The 19,627-nt window shown below is 44.7% G+C and overlaps 1 protein-coding gene across 3 annotated transcripts in view; it reads right to left on the bottom strand.

Moving 5' to 3' along the window:
- Positions 1-8,112: 8,112 nt before the first annotated feature.
- Positions 8,113-19,627, bottom strand: part of LOC138182704 (neuroligin-1) — a 50,506-nt gene continuing 38,991 nt past the window's right edge. For 2 of the 3 annotated variants that reach the window (XM_069118797.1, XM_069118795.1), the window contains 5 exons: positions 18,963-19,151; positions 17,250-17,506; positions 16,028-16,174; positions 14,000-14,424; positions 8,113-11,217 (listed from right to left, as the gene is read on the bottom strand). In XM_069118797.1, coding sequence (XP_068974898.1) covers positions 10,080-11,217; positions 14,000-14,424; positions 16,028-16,174; positions 17,250-17,506; positions 18,963-19,151 — 2,156 coding nt within the window. In that variant the 3' untranslated portion in view covers positions 8,113-10,079. The remainder of the gene's footprint in view (positions 11,218-13,999; positions 14,425-16,027; positions 16,175-17,249; positions 17,507-18,962; positions 19,152-19,627) is intronic. The other variant, XR_011173861.1, reaches the window with a different exon arrangement.

The following is a 19,627-nucleotide window of genomic DNA, read 5'->3' as shown; positions in this document are numbered from 1 at the left end:
ACGTTGTCTTATTTTGTCGATGGTTATTTCCTCGCCTTACGAATTGCGCGTAAGTCTGTTAAAAATCGATTTAATTTCCCAACTTCTTCGAAACGTGTAAGATTTTCGTTTCGAAAAGTCAGACACCGGTTCCTTTGAAATCCTAAGTAAAACGAACTTACGACCTAAGCTCCATATTATACTACATCCAGCTCGTGAGGTATAAGAAGCTCGCGTCAAAAGCGTTTTTTACATCATCGTAAACAGAGTTTACAGTCTTAGCCCAGTGTTACAGCTCCTTCAGTGCTACAGCATTTCATAAAGCAGGAGAGAACATTACCTTCGACAAAATATTTGCTCGACCTTTCGAACTTTAAGCAACCAAACTCATCGACGTTTATCTTTGCGAATCATTCGATACGAGTATATGTACGCATCTGACTAACCACCTTAATTGCTAGTTGCTGAAGTCGACTTTTAACACAGAATTAATATTGAAACGATAAGTTTTGAATATCGCAGAGTAACTTGGTTTTCTTAAGAAATTTATCTGTCAAGCTGCTATACTTATGAAATTAAACGAGATAAAGATATAGAATTTTGTAGTAATTAGTAAATAAAGTATAAAACGTCGGAGGATTTGGACGGAAGGCCGTGACTTTTATTCGTAATACCAATCGATCGTTCTATTTATTACGGTATAAACGAAATTCCAGTTTCAAAGAACCGTGGAACGAAGCGAGCAAGTATAGGAATCACAATGTACTCTTTAACGACGGTAAAGAGCGTCAGGATTTTATTTCAAAAATGTCTTTCATACGATCATAAAACGGAGTGATATCCATAACGGAGGTGTTATCGCTGCACGCCCAGTATGTTGCTCGTAAACGACCGTCAAATGCTTTAAGCCTTAGCTCGTGTCGTGTGCTCGTGTGCCAGCCAAATACTATGTATTGTACTTTCGTCGGAAAGCTCTCCTCCGTGCTATCTTTTTCTTTCTTTTTTCTTTTTTCTTTTTTTTTGTTTCAACGCTGCCTTCCAAATCCTCTCTATCTATTTTAACTAAAGAATTTAACTGGCGGTTCAAAAGATGCGCGTACGTAGAATCGAGCGTTTTTCGATTCTGCGCGCTGAAAACTATTAGACGAAAAAAGAAAAAAAAAAAAGGGCAGTTAATAATTTTACATCCTCTAAAGGTGAAGTTAATCGAAAATATGTACATCCCGGATCCATAAAATTACGGCCAAGGTTGATATTTTTTAATTTACTGATGCGATATTTCAGGCTGTCTGTTGCCACCTTTTCACCGATAATCATAATTACTCGTACGTCGATAATGGAAGAAGGCGTTCCTGATCGATAGCGCTTTACAGTCGACATACGATCCGTTTATTTGTCGTTTATCTCGCAAAGCTACTGTACGTCAGCGATCAATTAGTACAAACGAGGTCATCGCTCAGTCTTGCGGTAAAGCTTGAACGCTGTACTTTGTTCTTCGTCGAAGCGCGTCTCACGAAACGAATGGAACCGAAAGCCCAAAAATGAAAGCGTCCCTCTCTCCAGACGATACGACACAACGAGCGAATAGAGAAGAAGTCGGATAATTCCAATGTAACGATTGTCAAGACGGATAAAAGGGAGTTGAAACGTTGCGGCACGACTGTTATTTTAAAACTTGGTAAGACGTTCGTATCCTATTCAAGTCGACGATGAACGTTCGCGAGAAGGAGCGCATTCATCGTGCATCCATAGCTGTTCAAGATCGCTGGAAGTTCGATTCAATTAGCTGCACGACTCGGCAAAGGACAGACCATCGTGGCAAGTAAGACAAGTTTGATAGGAGAAAACGGCGAATAGTCAAGCACGGTTTATAGTACGGTTTATAGTACGGTTTACAGTACGGTTGTTTGGCGGCAACCGAAATACGATTACGCCGTTGTTCCGGCCACGGTATTTATCGCGAGGCCTTTGTAATACAGGTCCGAAGAATTAATAAGAATCATTAGCCAACTGCATCCTCCGAAACTGAATGAATTAACCTTGGGTAATTTGTTCGCGTTGAAGAGAAGCGGAGCCCCGATGGTGAACCATCGATCGACCAACGAGGAATTCTACGATTCTGTCCGAATGCCGAGAGACTGAGGTCGTCTCTGTATGCTGAGAAGATTCTTTTCGTTCGATCGCTGGAACTTGTGGCGTTTCTACGCGATTGGCGAAAGCCGCGTATGATACGAAAGTTCGGACGATTTTCGAGAACGACGCTTTGAAAGCGACGACGCGGCGTTTGCGGCGCACCGGGCTATCGAGAACGCGATCAACGACGCAGGAACGTGGATCGCGTTTGAAAGTTGGTTCGACAGATGGAAAGCTTAGACGCATCGCGAAAACAGCGAGCCGCCAAGCATAGAGAGAAAGGGCAAAAAGAGCCGAGTATTTATATTTATAGAGCGATGGCGTTGGACCGCTTAAATCATCGCGAATCAATCGGAACAAGCAGGTGCTGCTATTCTCGATCACGACCTGGGAGTAAATGTGACGTGGATCCGCTGTGCGTCTCGAAGCCCTGCAGGATCCTGGATTATCGGCTCGCTGATGATGAATCCGAGGATGCGGCGATATGGGTAATCCGATCCGCCAAACTGCTACCGACCATTCAGAGCACCCAAGGGAGAGAATACGTGCTTGCCGCTTTTAACGATCGGGCGGTAGCAAGCTGCTTTCACCGAAAACTAACTCGAACGTTATCCGAAAATTCGCGTTTCGAAATTTTTCTCGTAGTCAATTTCTGTTTATATAGCGATTTTCAGAATTTACCAACTCTCGAAGTAGAACTTGGAACGTGAAACCCTTTCGTTACAGAGGTTGTGGGCGCGCACGCGGCGACGCGCATTTGCTTTCGAACCATAGCGGCGTTATAGCCGTAACATGGCCGGCATACATATATCGGCCCGTACACTCGGTCTATGCCACCGACTGTATGGCATGACTAATTATACTTCAGCCCGCGGCAGATCTCGTTGGCTCGGCCCTTAAGAGGCGGCAAGCACCCCATTAAAGCTCGAGCTTCGGCCACCCTCCGCAAGGAAGACCACGAGACGTCGATACGAGCCTCATCGACGTCGCGGTCGTCGCCGGGAGGACGAGAGGATGTGCGCCGTGCCGAAGGAAAAGCGGCGGAAAGGGACGAACGAGAACCGAACGATGGTTGTTCTTTTTCAACCAATGGCGCCATGCTTCGGTCGGTCGAATATTTCCAGGCACGATTCCTTTGCTTCTTGTTCCGAACGTGCGAAGAATTTGCAGAGTCATCTGTCCTCTTTAAAACACAACTATATTCGTCTATTCTCTGTAAATAAAATATTAGGATTCCCGTGTTTGAAAACAATTGGTTTAAAAGATATCGGAATTATAATTTTGGAAAATCGAGGTTGCGAGATAAAGGGAGGCAGGAACGCAAATACAGATTTGCGTGTTTCGCAAAACCGATACGCAAGACACCTAGCGCGATAATATCCCGTGTTCTTTCACTGTTACCTAATTTGCTTAATTTACTTTCGAGCGACCACGAGTCGGGCCACTGTCACCGGAAACATTTGGGATGGGAAGAATCGATGCGCGATTACGATCTTCGTAGTCTTGAAATGTTCGCCACTTATCCGCTTGTCATTAGCTTATGCCATATTCTGACAAGTCCGTTCCATTTCTGTATCCGCATATTTTCCATTCGTCTTATATCGATATAAAATCTTTACGCGTTCTTTTAACCGTCTCGCTAACGATCCGTATCAGTGGTCGAACATCGGCACGTTTTATACAGGACTAGCGATCGTCTTGATATTTACGATCGGAGTTTCAAATACTTTACCATCTCGCGTAAAATAATACAAATTTCGAGCAAACATAATGAAACGTTCAATTCCTTACTTCGCTACAAATTATCAGGAATTTTCTACTCAAAATCATGTCGAGTTCAACGCACATGTTTACATTTAAAGTGGACGAAATAAACGAAACGTCCTGTATACCTGATATTTTAAAAATCTCTTCTTTCATTCGTTTGTCGCTGTACTACACTGTGTTTACTACGGATATACCGCGCGTTCTTTTAATCGCGATAATCGTAGTAAATTACTCGTATAGTTGCAGAAGGTTCAGTGGAATACGATTAATTCCTTCGTTCTGCATGTACGTACGTGGTTGGAAAAGTTCGATGTTCCAGGCACATTCTGGACACGAAGAAATGCAGCACACAAGCGCACGTAGCCACGTACAGTTTCAGATACCGAACTCACACGTAGACGCGAGTTCGTCACACGTGCCACTTTGGCAGGCCAAGGAGATGCGGTATATAGCTGAGCCAGAAACGATCCTCGAGATTGCTCGTTCTCGAGGAGCCGCGAGGGGACCGGAATTTCCATTACCCTAAAACATCGAGTGTCTCCGTGGTTTTCACGGCAGCTGGCGTCGCCGACGGTGGCGAGAGGATCCTCAAGGAGGAACGGCCTGCTTGCACCGTGATCGAAACGAACCCGGGCGTTTCGCGAGGAAACGGAGCACCGCCTCGGGAGAGAAAAACGAAGACGAGAACGAGGTGTAGGAGAAAGAGGACGTCTGTCCTCTCCGCCACCTCTCCTTTCGCGCACCTTTCACGCGAGACGCACGGTGTTTTTCGACCTGTCTCCCCCTTGGATTCCGTTTGTTATCTCTTCTCCGAGCTGTTTTTCTTTTTGCAGCTCGTTTGAGCTCAAAGCAGTCGGACCCTTGGAATTTATTTTCGCAGTTACCGTTTATTCTCATTTTTACCGCCTGTTGTTTCGTCTTTTTCATTTCTTTCTTTCTTTCTTTCCTTCTCTCTTTCTTTCCTCCTTTCCTCCCTTCCTTCCTTCTTTCTTCCTTTCTTTCTCTAGGGTGGAATTCAGTTCGTTCAGGTTGAAAGTAGTTCGTTGAATCGTAGGTCGAGATCGGAGTAAGCTAATTCGCCGCAAGAAAAATGAAGAACGGAGATTCTAAATGTAACGATGGTTTAGCGAAGAATTCGAAGAAACGGTTCGATTTCCTCGCAAATGGAAGTAAATCGGTTTAGAGATACAGGTAAAGTGAATTTTGTCAAATTTTCTATGAGGTTTTCGTCATTGAACTACGTCTTAATTCGTATTCCGAATATCGCGCAGTATGCTTTACGATGTTAAAAGGAAATCAACGTTTGCCGCATGAACTTGTAGCGGAAAGCGTAACGCATAGCTCAAAGCCCTTGTCGAAAATGAACAGTGACGGTGCGGCAAGTAAGAGGAGTTTCCAAGTAATGGCAAACAGAATTTATACCCACTCGTGGATTCCGAGAGGTTAACCGTTGATTCGAAGGAGAGCTTTAGCTCGATCCCACCAAACTGGTAATAGCTAATAGACTGGTAAAAGTTTCGGAGAGACGCTACAACCAATGGATCTTAAAGAAATTTGAAGGAACTTGGTGACTGCGATAGAAGAAGATATTCTTTGCACGTAACGAAAGAACAATTCCATTATTTACAAAATTAATTATTCGATGAAGTAACTTGTCGGTGGTTACATATACTCGTAAGTACATTTCTTTAAACGTGGCAACAATCTCTTTCCAGGCGTCTTTCCCTATATTGTAAGAGCTTCAAACTTTTACCTTTGCTTTTAACATTTACTTGTGTTCCATAGTGCATCGCTTTAAAATTCTTATTTAACAAAGTCAACGAACGATTTATCGAGCAAAATTTGCAAGATCGATGAGAAACCTTATTGCTTAACCTTTGCATAGATATTTGAAATGTTCGTTGCAGTAAAATGCTTAATTTCCACGTAAAATAACACAGTGATCGTATACGATATTATAAAACGAGATTAGCACTTACCTATTCGGATCAGGAGCAAACGATTCGACGTGGTCAAGCGTGCTGGCTAGGAAGAGTTTCGATCGATCTACGAGTGTCTACAATTAGGGCACAAAAACGACATAAAATTATATAAATCGATAAACTAAATCCGACAAATATAAAATAAATAAAAGATAAGATTAATAAAAAAAAAGAAAAAAAAAATGAACGAAATTGTTGTTCATATCCGTAGCACGTCGAATCATCGTAATGCGGAACGCAAACGTATTAATACAAATACACACAAATTAATACAAGTGAAATACGAGTAACGTGACTCGTAAAACGAAGGCAACGGGGAAAGATCGCGCGTAACAAGAATTTTAGTCAAAGTACCAACGATGCTTACGTTTTAAATGCTTTAAGTATTTATTTAAACAAATCCCAACATTCCAAACATTGATAATCGTGTACGTGTACCTGTGTATGCACGTGACCTTCGCATTCGCGTACGTGTAAGTGTACATGTATGTCTTCTTTCGATTCTGTATGTAAATGACGCTGAAGACATCGGTGGTTCGCGCGTTAATTCATCGAGAATCCTGGATCCCTTTCTGGAAACTTTCTGAAAATTCAGAGGTACGTTTCAACGAACATCGACCATCGTTCGAAAGGATCGTCGAAGAAGAAACGCGCGAACAAATGATCGAAATCGAGGATCCGTCGATTCATCGACGAAAGTTTTTCAACGACAGGACATTCCAACTTCTTTCTCTCTGCTTCTCGCAATTTTACACGCACACACACGACCACGCAAAATTTGTTTCGCAATCTCCCTTCGTTTCTTTCGTTCAAAATTCAAACCACGTCGAGGCTCGAAAAGTCGTTCCGATGAGATCGACAATTTCTCCCGGGCGCAAAGATACACGAATTTTTTCACGGCGGCGGGCGTTGTTCGCCTAAACTAAATTAGTAGTTAGATTTTACTTACGGCTGGCCCCACACGTGGTCTCCTTTTTTCCCTTTTCTTCCAGTTTTTTCTTTTTTCTTTTTTCTTTTTTCGCTCTTTCGTTACGTTCCAAACTCGCACGAAAGCTCGCAACGACTCGTTTCTCCTTCGTTATCGCGATCCGACTGCCTCTTGTTTCCGGTATCGGTCGTTAGCTTCGCGTTTCTCGATCGCAGTTGCCTCTATCCCCGATACAAAGAAAAAAAAAAAGATAAAAAGTAAAAAAAAAAAAAGAAACAAAAGTAAAACGGATAATGAAAAATGTTTCTTAGAGGGATATTAGGAAAAAGGTGTAATAGAAAATTTGCCGGAGGTAGGTGCGTTGATAGAACGACGAATCGAGAGGAAGGCGCTAGTGGTCTGAGTTTAGCGATGGAAAGGGAGAAATTTTAGCAACAACGTGGCGGTCTTTGATTTGAATTTTCCGTTTGCATTTCTCGAGAAATGCTTTAAAAAGTAAGAATAACTTTCAAACGACCGTGAAGAAGGAAAGAAAATAATTAAAAAGTAACGGAAGGAAAACTAACCTCGGTTGTTTTAATTTCTATTTCGCTTCGCGAAAACGATCAAAGTGTAATTTTAGCTGAAAATTTTTGAATATCATAAACTTTAACTTTGATCGAAACAATTTGCTTATAACAAGTAGGATATTCAAATTTGTTAAACGTAATTGTAGATATTCTAGGAAAGACACGTTTCGCGCCTGACTATCGTTGTCTGTTACTACTTGATATCGAATAGAAACTTTCGCGTCGAGTATCTTAATTTACACATTTCTCCGCTCAAAGAGGTAAATGCCATATCGTCCGTTACCGTTTAATCTCTCGATCGTTAGAGTTCTTAAACGCTGTAAATACTTCGACACGAAACGTATAATTTAAAATGAATAGATTTCGCGTAAATCAGGTGCTGAACGTTTTTCTGTTATCAACTTGACAAACGGCTAACCTTGTTCCACTATTCGGCGAAACTTAATCAAGGCTAATTTGTCGGAGGGAATGAGGAACAGCGAGGAACGTCGCTCGTAAACACCAGCATTTGTCAACGGTACGCGCTTGAAAGAGGACGCGACATTTTCAAAATTAACGATCGGCAGCTTCATCGACGATGAAAGTCCTTACGGTTTGCGTCTATATCAACGTCAACCGATATAATTTATTTCGAGAAGAATATTCATACCGTTTACACAGAATAAACGAAACGTTCGATAATACCAGCCAGGTTTAGCGCGAGATACGTTTCCTTATCAAATAAATAGTTGGATGTCGGAAAACAGGGCATTTTGTAACAGCAATTTTTTTATAAAGAAAAATACATCAAACGCATAGTTGGATCGTACGTTCGAAATTAAGTTACAAACGAATATACTTGAAACGCATTTACGTACATACTAGGAGATGAGAAAATAAATATGGAACGAGGCAAAAAGCAAAATTTCATCCAAGCAATCCGAAATTCGACGGGAATCGTCCCTGTCGGCACGCTCCAAGGAGAAACGAAACCATACACTCAGGATGGATCCACTTTTTTTTTCCAACGTTCCAATCATATTCCCTGGCATCGAATATAATATACAATTTATATTTCCTACTTCACCAACTGTTATTCGTTTCATTCTCATCCTCTGTCACTCTTACACTCGCACTACGATTTTTCCTCTTGTCTCTCACTCTCTCACTCTCGCTCTTTCTCTCTCTCTCTCTCTCTCTCTCTCTCTCTCTCTCTCTCTCTCTCTCTCACTCGCTCTACCTATCTATCTATCTATCTATCTATCTATCTGTCTATCTCTCTCCTTTTCTCTCTCCCTTTTACACGTATGTAACTAAGAACACTCGCGATTACACTGACGAGAACTTCAGATTCATCAATTCATTAGCTAGCAGGCTCCTTTCGTGGCGAACCTGCGGAGTTTCGCTTGATCAGGTCCATTTCCTCCCGTACGACTTCCTGCTCTCGACCGAAAAAGAAAACGAGATCCGGAAAGCCGAGGTCAGACCTTCCAATTCCTCGAATAATTCCACTTAGTGCTCCGACAAATCCGGATGAAGGAAGCCCGAGGTATCCTGCTGGGCTTCCTCGGCGCGCGCCTTGTCTTTTGGGTTCCTGAGATTATATCAATCCCCTCGTTTCACAGTGTCGAGCGTCGCGACGACTCTCGGCGACGGTTCAACTTCTGCTCGACGCCGACTCTGTCGATATCCATCCGTCGTTCCTCGTTTTTTTTTTCTATCCAACTTCTCTCTGATTCTTCACCGTCCACCTTGTACAGCTTTCGAAGGAGGAAGACAAAGAGTCGATGCTTTTTGTGCGAGATCTTTAAAAAAATCCTGCGTCTCCTTTCCTTCAGTTTTCTTGCCTGAAGAAAGGATATCGCAAAACTTGACGACTTCTCGATATCGCTCGTGCTCGAACAAACTCGGTCGAGCAAATCGAGGACCGTTTACATTTAAATTCGATGGATCTATGATAAATTTGAACGTACGAAATATATTCACGCGATCAACAACCAATAAAATCGTTGCCAAAAATTCTCTCCAGTGGCGGACGCTGCGTTGTCCTCCGTTGTTGTTTATTCGTCGTTATCGCTTGTCCGTTCCGTCGCTTCCTTCTTTTCTCCGCTTTTCATCGAGTCGTAAGAAACATTGGAAAATATCTCCGTCGAATCTCATAGGAACGTGGGTTGCCTGATTCGACTTTGACGTTGCTTCCCGTCGCGTCTATTATATCGCTTCGAGTATCGAATTCTTTTAAGGCCATCGATTTGTGCTTTTATTTGCTGTCTTATGTGTCTTCGTTAATCCGTTTATCGATTCGTCGAACATAGATACTAAACTGGCATCGATCTTCGGCTACGAATATTCTCTCGAGCGCGACGTAAAACCGTAAACGCTGACTTTTCTCTTTCGAAACCACGCGCTTGAAACTGCCAATCCTCTTGCAACCTGCGTTTCCTTCATACACGCACGATGTCTCTCGAACGTCGTAGGCCTATGCAGAATCTCAAAATCTTAAGCGCGAAGAAACTCCCGACAGAGCCGAATATGCAACGTCTGAAAGTTATGGCGCGTTGCAACAACGGACTTTGGCTTGGAACGCTCGAAACGCCGAATTTCTTCTTGGTGGAAGCTGTTGGTCGACTACCGCCAGCAGTAGCGACGATCGAGGTTCGCTCGACAGATTTACTACGAATGGTCGGAATGGGCTCAGTGAACGAGTTCTCGGCAAAAGGAGATTGCAAGAAGGTACTCTCCTCATACGGAAATTTCTTGGATCTGAACACGTTTCTTGGCGCTGCCGGGTGTGCCAGGTTGCCTGAGGATTCCTGGACAGGACAGGCTGACGTTGGGTGCTGGAGCTTTCGGAGGCGGTGGAGGTTCTGGAAGATTCTCGTCGTCGTTATCGTCGCTGCCGCTATCCCCATCGTCGTCGCCGTCGTCGTCGTCGTCGTCGTCGTCGTCGTCGTCGTCGTCGTCGTCGTCGTCGTCCATCCTGGCAGTGGTCGCGTCTACGCAAGGCGATGGAGTGCGCGTCCTCTGGACGCACGGACTTCTACTGTACAACGGTGGTTCCAACACTCTCTTGCCTCCGCCTGGAGGCGGAGAACATTGGAACTCCTGCAACTGTAATTCCAACTCCTGCGCCAGTTTCGCTTTATGCGGTGGCGGACTCGAAGACGGCGAGTCCATCAGATTCAAGGAAGATAGCCTCTGTTTTCCCGAGGACACCTCGATACCGGAACACCCTGCTTCCAATAGCTCCTCCTTCTTCTTATCTCCAAAGCCCGAAGACAAACCTCCAGCCGCGTTCGAAGCGTTCCTGTCCCTCTGATGGTAGATGCCGGCGAAAATGAGAATGTTCAGTAGCAAGAGAAACACGCCAACGGCTATGGTGACTGTGAGAGCTGTGGTGTAGCTTTGATAATGACTGGAGGCCAGCTTTCTAAGAAGATTGTTAGGCGCTGGGCCCAGGTTCGGATGCTGCAAAGTTCTCGAGGTAGTCGCCACGGTGGTCGCGACCGTAGCGTTCGGCGTACACTCGGTGGTCGATATCGCGCTCGAGATCGAGGATGGCTCGGTGGGTGACGGTACCGGGAGCGGAGGCGCTGGCAACGGTAGGGCTTCGGTCTGCTGGCGCACCGCACCTTCGTACAGGCTAGGGCTGTCGACCAGATGATGGTGACGCATGCTGATTTCGTATCCGGGTCGATGTAGTTGCGGCAACAGATTCAACCACAGAGACATCTTGTGGCCCCTGTAATGCGACCGCATTTCCGTGCTACGACCGGCCTCTAGGTACAGCTGATTTATCGAATCGTACGAATCCCAAAACGGCGGGCTGGTCGGAAGCCCGTCGGATCCCGATGTCAACGGGCTGACGCCGTTCGGGTCCCTGAAACATCAGGCGTGCGCCAACACGCGCGTCTCGATCAAACGGTCTCTGCTATAGATGCGGATCGCGCTCTGAACCTTGATCGGTTCGAGGAGCGGCTATCTCGCTACTATTCAAAATCCGGGGATTACGGGCTACGCTCGTCCTGTTACAGAGGACATTTAACACGGATAAAAGCGATTACAGATTCCTGCGATTTAGCAAACACGTCCGCGTTTCTTTTTTCTTTCGGATCTGCGTGCTATTATATGTCCAAGCAAAGATAAAAAAAAAAAAAAAAAAAGATGAAGAAAACCACCGAGTTCTCGCGTTCTTGCTTACGAGAGTATGAAAGAATCAACGAAACGATGTTCGCAAGTAGGAAAATATAGACTCCACCGAGCTGAGATTCGAGAAGATGCGTGCGTGGTGACGCAGAATCGTTGAATCGGATCGTGCAAATTTTTTTAATCGCGGAATACTTAAACGATGATGATACTTTAAGCATAGAAGGGCGTAGATTTCTATATCATCGAAGTTGTTGGCCAATTTTTTTTGCTCGCTTGATTTTCCTGTCATACTCTTTGTGCGTTCAACTTTAGATCTAAACACATTTTCTCGAGTTTCTTTCAGACGTTACTTGATCTTAAACGTTGTATGTACATCTTTTCCGTAGATATAAATTTTATTTGGAAAAAATACATGAAATCGTTAAATCGTTGAAAATGCGTTAGTCGTTTAAAGTTAAAGAATCTGTAAAATCAAAGTTGCCTGCGTTTCCATCTTTTCGCTCGTCAACTTTTAAGTAAAATTGATTTTTCTACTGCTCGAAACTAATTTTCTAATTATCTGATAAACTAATGATCGAAACTAATTATCTGATATTATCTTGATGTAATTATCTTATACCGTCTGATTAGAGAGTCAGGGACGTGTCATATCGATATCGAATTACACGACGCGCTCTAATCCAACGATTATATTATTAGTCCAACTCTAACTCGAGGAACGCGCAACTTTAGCTAATTGTATTCGGTTCAGGAAACGCGGCAGCACGTAACAAGAAACTAGCCTCGCGTCATCGTAATTGTAAGTTTGGAACTTGCAGCTGACTACGTTGCCATTTGCTTCGTTATCAGAATTCCTGGCGGTCCTGCCTCGGTTCCCCATAGTCGTCGTCGCCGTTTTCACGAACACGCTCAACTTCCTTCGCTTTAAATCGCCGAAATTAAGAAGAACGATCGACTCTCGTCCGTCGGTTTCGATCGTTTCAGCCCGAAGCCGATCGAAAAACTAAGCGCGTTGATTAAAAACTGAACGTGTCGATTAAAGTTTCGCGATCGGAGCCGCTGCGATCGTGTTAGTTAAGACGTTGATATTTCGATAGCGACATCGATGGGAGTAGAGTGTATGCGCGTTGCGATATCGAGACGGTTCTAATTTCTTTCAAAGTTGCAGCAAGTGGGAAGAAAGCGTTCTTTCGGGTGAAAACGAAAAGTTTGCAAGCAGAAAGTTTCCCTTCGGTTTTACTCGTCTTCTGCTGCGTAGAAATAATCGTAAGGAGTTTCTATCATCTTTTGCCATAGAATTCACCGATGGATCGACCGTGATCGTGGATAGTTTCGTGCTGTTAAATTGCGAAGAAAAACAATAACGAGATTTCGTTACGAGAACAAGGAAAGAATTGCAAAGGAGATAAGAAGTAAGTTTTTACTTGCATTTTTAACCGAAATCTCAGCTACCATGGACGCGAAAAAGGAAAAAGTTTCCGATTCTGCGATTTTAAACGCAACAGAAATTTCAGTCGAACTTCGAATGGTTCGCGTTGATGTTCGAGCTGGGTAAAATTGTATTTGCATGAAAATTGCGTTGCGCACTGGTCTGAAGACCGTGAACGTCTCGTCTGTTAGACCAATTAAATGCGATATTCATAACTCGCGAGCATAAAAATTAGATTCTACGGTAAGACTGAAAAATGGATCGACTTCGAACGAGTCGATGTTTCCTCGTCAAGCATCGTCGTGATAGAGTGAAAAGTACCGACTAAAGCATATCGGACGACGAAGCTCTGTAATTCCAAATCAAATCGCAACTGTTATCCGTAAGCTTTATCGAAGCAATTTTCTTTAACGATAATAGCGCCGTTTTACGAAGCTTTCGGGACTGTTTTCTCAACGCCGTCTTTCAACGCCGTCCTGGATGCGCTGCTAATTTTACGATTGCTCCTAAAGAATCTTACTTTTTAGTCGATCGTTCGGAAAATAAAAAGAGAAAGGCAAGCTTTCGGGGAAAACACGCGTTTCATTAATTAAGAAATTGTTCGGAGCTCTTGAAAAAATATAATTTTAGTTAATTAAATACCTTACCCGTTTTAATCGAGCGCTGTAGCAATCGAAAATTAAAAAATAATTTCTTAAAATGAAAATATTTACTTTAATCTCGTACAAAGGCACGCGATTAAACACGTCGAAGTTAACAATTTCTCAACGTCGTATTGGCAAATTTTTAATCTATTGTCAAGTCTTGATTAAATTCTTCGTAAATACGCGATGGAATATTGAAAAATACTTGACGTAGAAACCAAGTCAACGGGCGTCGAACAGGTCGCGCGATATCACGCTGAAAACGACCAAGTATCGGCTAGCTTTCCGACGAATCCAGTCGTCGAAAGGAAAAAACAGAGTGTCGACTGGAAGTTGCCGTGTCCGGGAACAGAGTACGATCGCGTCTGCACGACCGTGCGAGTAAAATGCAAAGCCGAGAACCAACTTGGCAAACGGGCAACAAAGACGGAAAGACTCACCCACGTCTTACGAAGTTGGCCAAGTAGTGGACCAGCAGTTTGGACAGGTTCTCATCGGCCAAAGTGTAGTTGGCTTGGGCGAAGAGAACGGACACGACCTCTCCGCGGAGAAGAGGTATCCCCAAAAGATAGGGCACCTCCTCGCCCCTCTGACTTGGTCGATCGCCGAGCTGAAAATGCAAAAAGTAACCACGTCCTCCGGACGCCGAGTGCAGCAACGCGAGCCTTAGGAGAGGAGCAGCGACCTGACCGTCGCCGAGCAGGGACAGGAGACCCTCGCAGATCGCTGACGGACTCTGCTCGCCTCTCTCCCAGTCCGTGTACTCGTTACGGAGGGTCGAGTAGATCTCGTGAAGGTGGTAACGATAGGTGTTTCGCACGTAAGTGCGCAAAATACGATCCCTCCTGGTCTCGTTCAAACCGTTCTGCAATCATATCGGATGAATGGTTGATGGACAGTTTTCTTTTCGAGGGACGCTCGTAAAACTTTCGCATCGGCCGATCGTAAAACTTTATCGTATGCTTGGCTTTTTTCGGAGTCGAGGTATATCGCGATATGGCCGAAGATGGACGAGGTATGCGCCTTTCTCATTGCTTTACTCCTGCTTTCGTACGTGAAAAATGCTTTATCGAAATTTATCCTACAAGTTACGCATCATTTCTAGAAAGGTATCTTTACGCAGACTGTAATTAACACGGTATCGATCGATCGATCGATATAGTTTGCCTCGCAATCTGCGATCGATGTATCCTATTGTTCGGATTTTCCTTTCTTAATCGTTCTTTCGATAGCTGTTGGCCGACTTTAATCGAGCTTGATCCAAACGCTTCGAGAAAATCGCAAAACGCCTTAACTGAATGTGGTAACAATGTAAAACTACGCGCGAACACGTACCTCTGTGTGCGTTCGTGTTTACGTTTGTGTCTGGGAGGGAGGGGGGGAGCTGCGAGCACGTCACTCGACATGACGTACAGTCATTTGACAGCCGAGGCGCTGAGGCTCTTATCTCTGAGGGAAAAACCAGAGTCTAGAAGTATCGGTCTAAACCTAATACGAAATAATTGGCGTTTCGGGGCGTGCCTTTTGTTACCGCGACGTGCTGCGAGCCTTAGCAGCAAGCCTCGTGATGATCAGATTAGTCGCGCGAAAAGGCAGGGACACGGTACGATATATGTATATATACACACGCATGAATACATACAAAAGGGGCATTAGAAATATGTATTAAGCGAATTTTCAAAATGACAAACGCTCCGACTGGTACAGAGTCTGCGCTAGACTTTGCACGTAAACGAACGATCGAAACGGCACCGTGAAACATTCGATCGTTATCAAATTGTCGAGGAGCCGCGGAAATACGCTTTAGCGAACTATCCATCGACCGTAACCGTCGGATCGACGATAATATTCGACGCGAATCGGTGGCCGCATTTTGCGACAATACGCGTTCGCTAATTAATAATTTATCGAGTTCGTGTCAATTATCGGTGCGTGCCGGCTGCACGCGAACCCGTTCGCGTCTCGTCAAACCCGTTATCACGGTTAAAAATAATTGAACGTAGATCCCACAGCCTGACCAAATTCGACGCGCAAATTAAGAAAGAAATACGTAGAATGATATATCGAAAAAGTATCGTTCTAGTCTAACAAAATTACAGTCATTTTAGCAAACGTGACACCTGTCGATAATTAGGAAAATCATTTAAAAATCTTCTAAAGACGATTATAAAAGCAGTTTTTTTACGGAGCGATATTACGATAATTCTATTAATAACGACGTCCAATTTCCACCAAAAAATTATTCAAACACTTCCGTTCGAGTTCTCCGTTGCAATCGCGTTGGACGACCATAATGCCAGCTCAGGAAACCTCAAACACCTCAGGATAGGACGTATCGACCGCGATTTCCGACCGAGCTGGTCAAAGCGAATAAGCTGTAACGAACGGACTCGGAGGCTTCGTTCGCGTTGAATAAGTAAATGCCACACACAACACGTTCGATCGACCCACTTACGCTTCCGACTTACCTGTAGATCGTCGTCGGTGAGGTTTATCCAAGCTTCCTCGGACGTCAATCCCAACAGGAGATCTCGATCGCCGAAATTAGCAAACTCGGTGCCTGGTCCAGGTATCAGAGGCATCAGTCCCGAGGAGGAGGCAGTCGGTTGGAAATTCTTGACATCGGGAACAGGAGAAAGACCATATTGAACGTAGCCGTGGTGTCGCGATAAGTCGATCTCGAGGCGAACTCTCTGTGCAATTAAGTCGACGCCCGCGAAAGGCAAGTTGCGGGCAACTATCGATTTTCGGGTCGACTTCCGATTGCCGGCAGTCGCTGTGTAACTGCAGTTACACCGTATACTTTATGGCTTTTAATTAAAAGTTGGCCGACCGGCGATCTCGCCTAGCGATACGCTCTCTATCGATTTTCGAAAAGGAAAGGAAATATAGGAAAAGAGGAGAAAGGAAAGTAATAAAGAAAAGGGAAAGAAGAAGCGAGCAACGCGGAAGCGGTCGATTAACGGCAGGGGCGCGACGCGACGCGAGGGTAGAACTTAATACCCTGTTCTTGCATCGCTCGACATCTGTCAGTCGGTTGTCGGTTCAATTAGCAAACTCATCGCTTACACGTCGCCTCGTCCGTTATTTTGCGCGGCCAAAATGTCTAACGCCGCGACTGCGAGCCTGCGCTTTCATCGTCGAGCGTCTGTCCGGCTTCGTCGGTACGCTTGGTTAAGAGGATTCCTCGTTTTCATTCAGACAGGATTCTAGATAATTTGGCTTTCGATCTGTACGTGACCGAGTTTGACTCGACCGATGACCAGCGTTCCAAAAGCGTGCTTCGAGCGTGGAAGAATATTTGAAAATAAGAATCGCAAGGATTTGTAGGTTTAAGGAGGTTACGTATTCGAACGCATCCGAGTATTTCGATCAAAGTTGAAACGTTCTGAAAACGAATAAAAGAAACTTCAGATAACAATACGTAGTACTATCGCGACATCAGGTACCGATAACGATAATACGGGACATGGATTATCCGAACAGCGTAACGTAGCAAGGATAAGCGCAGGATAAGTAAGAACGAAGGAAGAAACATCGTATCGAGTCATAGGTAGATCAGAAATATCGTAATAGATTATTTGGCAAGTAACGCGGTTTCTCGGAGAGCTTAGTTTGAAATAACGAGACTCGTTACGATACGTAACAGTCGTATAAAGGAAAGGTTTTACGAACGTCTGGTAGAGATACCTGATTGATCGGTGGAGGCATGACCGCCCCATCGACGAAAGGAGCAAATCCGGAAGTGAATCTCGGGGTATCCCACTGCACGGCGAGAAGCTCTTCCAAACTCCGCAAACGAAGGCACGGTGCGATATCGTCAGCCTCCACGTCACCAGAGCATTCGGTCTGATTGGCGACGTGACGTTTCGCCGTTAACGGATCACGCTGTATAGCCCAGGGTGACAAGGCAGAACCGCCGAGTAAAACCACTCTCTCGACCAGCTCTGCGATATAAAAGACGTCAAACCGCGTAATACGACGCTACGGTGATTTCTCGAGAAATAGGGAAATGGAAATTTGTTTGATTTGTAACTTGGCCTGTAACGAATCTACATACGAAGAGAAATTTCCTATTATACCTAACTGTAGAATTTGATTTCGGTAAAATCAATGTTATCGCGTAACCACGAAGTTGACTCGATCGACGAATCTCGCGTGTTCTTTCCAATACGCTATTCAAACGTTTACCTAGCGTATATGCACGCTTTGACCGGAGTCGCTAAAAACGAATCGCCTATCGTTTAACGATCGCACATCGATACAGACGTGGTTTCTTTTTATTCTCCTTGCAAACGTTATACGCATAGCAGAATTTATTTAATCTTCTCGCGCTTCGTCCTACCTCCAACTAGAAAACTGACACGCATATACAACGTATATTTCAGAAAGTAAAGTTCTTCGAATCGAACGAATCGAACGAATCGACGTTGTGCGCACGATCGTTCGGTCGTTGAGTCGACTCGTCGTTTCGACCAAGAGCGCCGCGTGCCGGGGCATTAGGGGCGAGTCCGCGAAGCCCCGATGGAGCGGAAGGGCATTAAAAGGAGGACGCGAGGCAGGTTCGTTAGCGCGGAATGGAGGTGCAATCTAGAAACGCGTCCAGGTTCACCACCGCCCTTGGCGACTCTGCTACCCTTATTCTCTGTCTGCACTCGAGGAAGCTTGTTAAGGTCTCTAGTGGCCGTCGACAACGAAGACGGCCGTGTCACCGTTGCCGTTGTCTTCGTCCCCGGGGAATATCCCCTCGACTATGCTCTTCCCGCGCGAGTATCCTGACACCTCCGACTTCATCGGCGCGCGACGAAACACGAAACGGTACGCTAGAGGAATCCAGGTGAACGGCGGCGTACTAGAATCGGAATGGTTTCCGCGAAACGAGCGATGGCTGCGTCGAGTGCGATATCTGATTTCGGAACGATGCTAGCTTCCTACGTACCGTACCATCTGTATAGAACAGATGGCAATTTGCTCCATACACATATACGTACGTAGACGCGTGGAGCAAGCCAGAAATTAATATCGGTTGTAGCAAATATCAGTAAGTAGTAGATAAATATTTCGACCGCCTGCTATTTGCTCTTATCCTTGCGTCACGGTCATCGAGTACCTGCGAACAGTTGACACACGCACAACGGACATTCTTACCACATGTGTGCATCTCATCGTCGGTGTACGCGTGTGCGTTCTTCCAATTAACTCTCCATCGTTGTTAACGATCCATTCGGTTCGCAAAAAATTCATACGAATCCTTCACGCTCGTACATTGTATCGTTAATGCGAACGCAAGATTGGATCGTACAAATCCGAACACGGACCAACGGTCGAATTAAAGATACGCGGCATTTGTATTAAAATAATTTCTAGAGAATTACGAATTTACGAATCGAAGGATACTATTACCTCTTGCCATGGGTGAGACGGCTAGAAAGTTGGCGAGCGCGGCTCCTGTACCGTGACCAAAGAGCGTCAATCGATCGGGGTCGCCGCCAAAAGCGCCGAGATTCTCGTGTAACCAGTGAAGGCCTGCCACTAGATCCATCAATCCGTAATTTCCTTGCGCGCTCCCTTTCGGACCTGTTTTAAGGAAGCCTGCAAGAAAAAAAGAAAAATTCTCTAATCAAACGCCTTTAAACACTTTTCGATATCGTTAAAAGCGGAAAGGGATATTTACGTGCTCAAGCTGTGAAACGCTCTGTACACTGTCGCATTACAAACGGACGATAAACGAACACGAACCTTCGTCAAACGTAAAACGTAACGATTTCGTACAACCTTCTAATTTACTGTGACTTTTAGAATTATTCGAGATGCGTTTGTAACGTAATAAGGTAGCTTGATCCTACTCGGAAAATTACTTTAGGAAGCTACTGGCAATTTCGAATATAGTTTTGTTGCTTCGCGGCATTGCTGAAAATTTCACCAACACCAGGCGGTTGACGTTTCGATTCGAGTTAGAGCACGCCGAAGGAACGGATGAATCGCGAGTTCTCTGTATGCTTCTCGGTCGAGCAGCCGGCGTCGTTTTACGAGAGACTCGAAAGATAAACTCGCGCGTTTCCTTATCA

Source organism: Bombus flavifrons, chromosome 8 (assembly GCF_040668555.2).
Source record: "Bombus flavifrons isolate JBK064 chromosome 8, iyBomFlav1_principal, whole genome shotgun sequence".
In the NCBI taxonomy this organism is placed as follows: domain Eukaryota; kingdom Metazoa; phylum Arthropoda; class Insecta; order Hymenoptera; family Apidae; genus Bombus; species Bombus flavifrons.
Note: the sequence above shows the minus strand (reverse complement) of the source record. Positions and strands in the feature narration are given on the sequence as shown.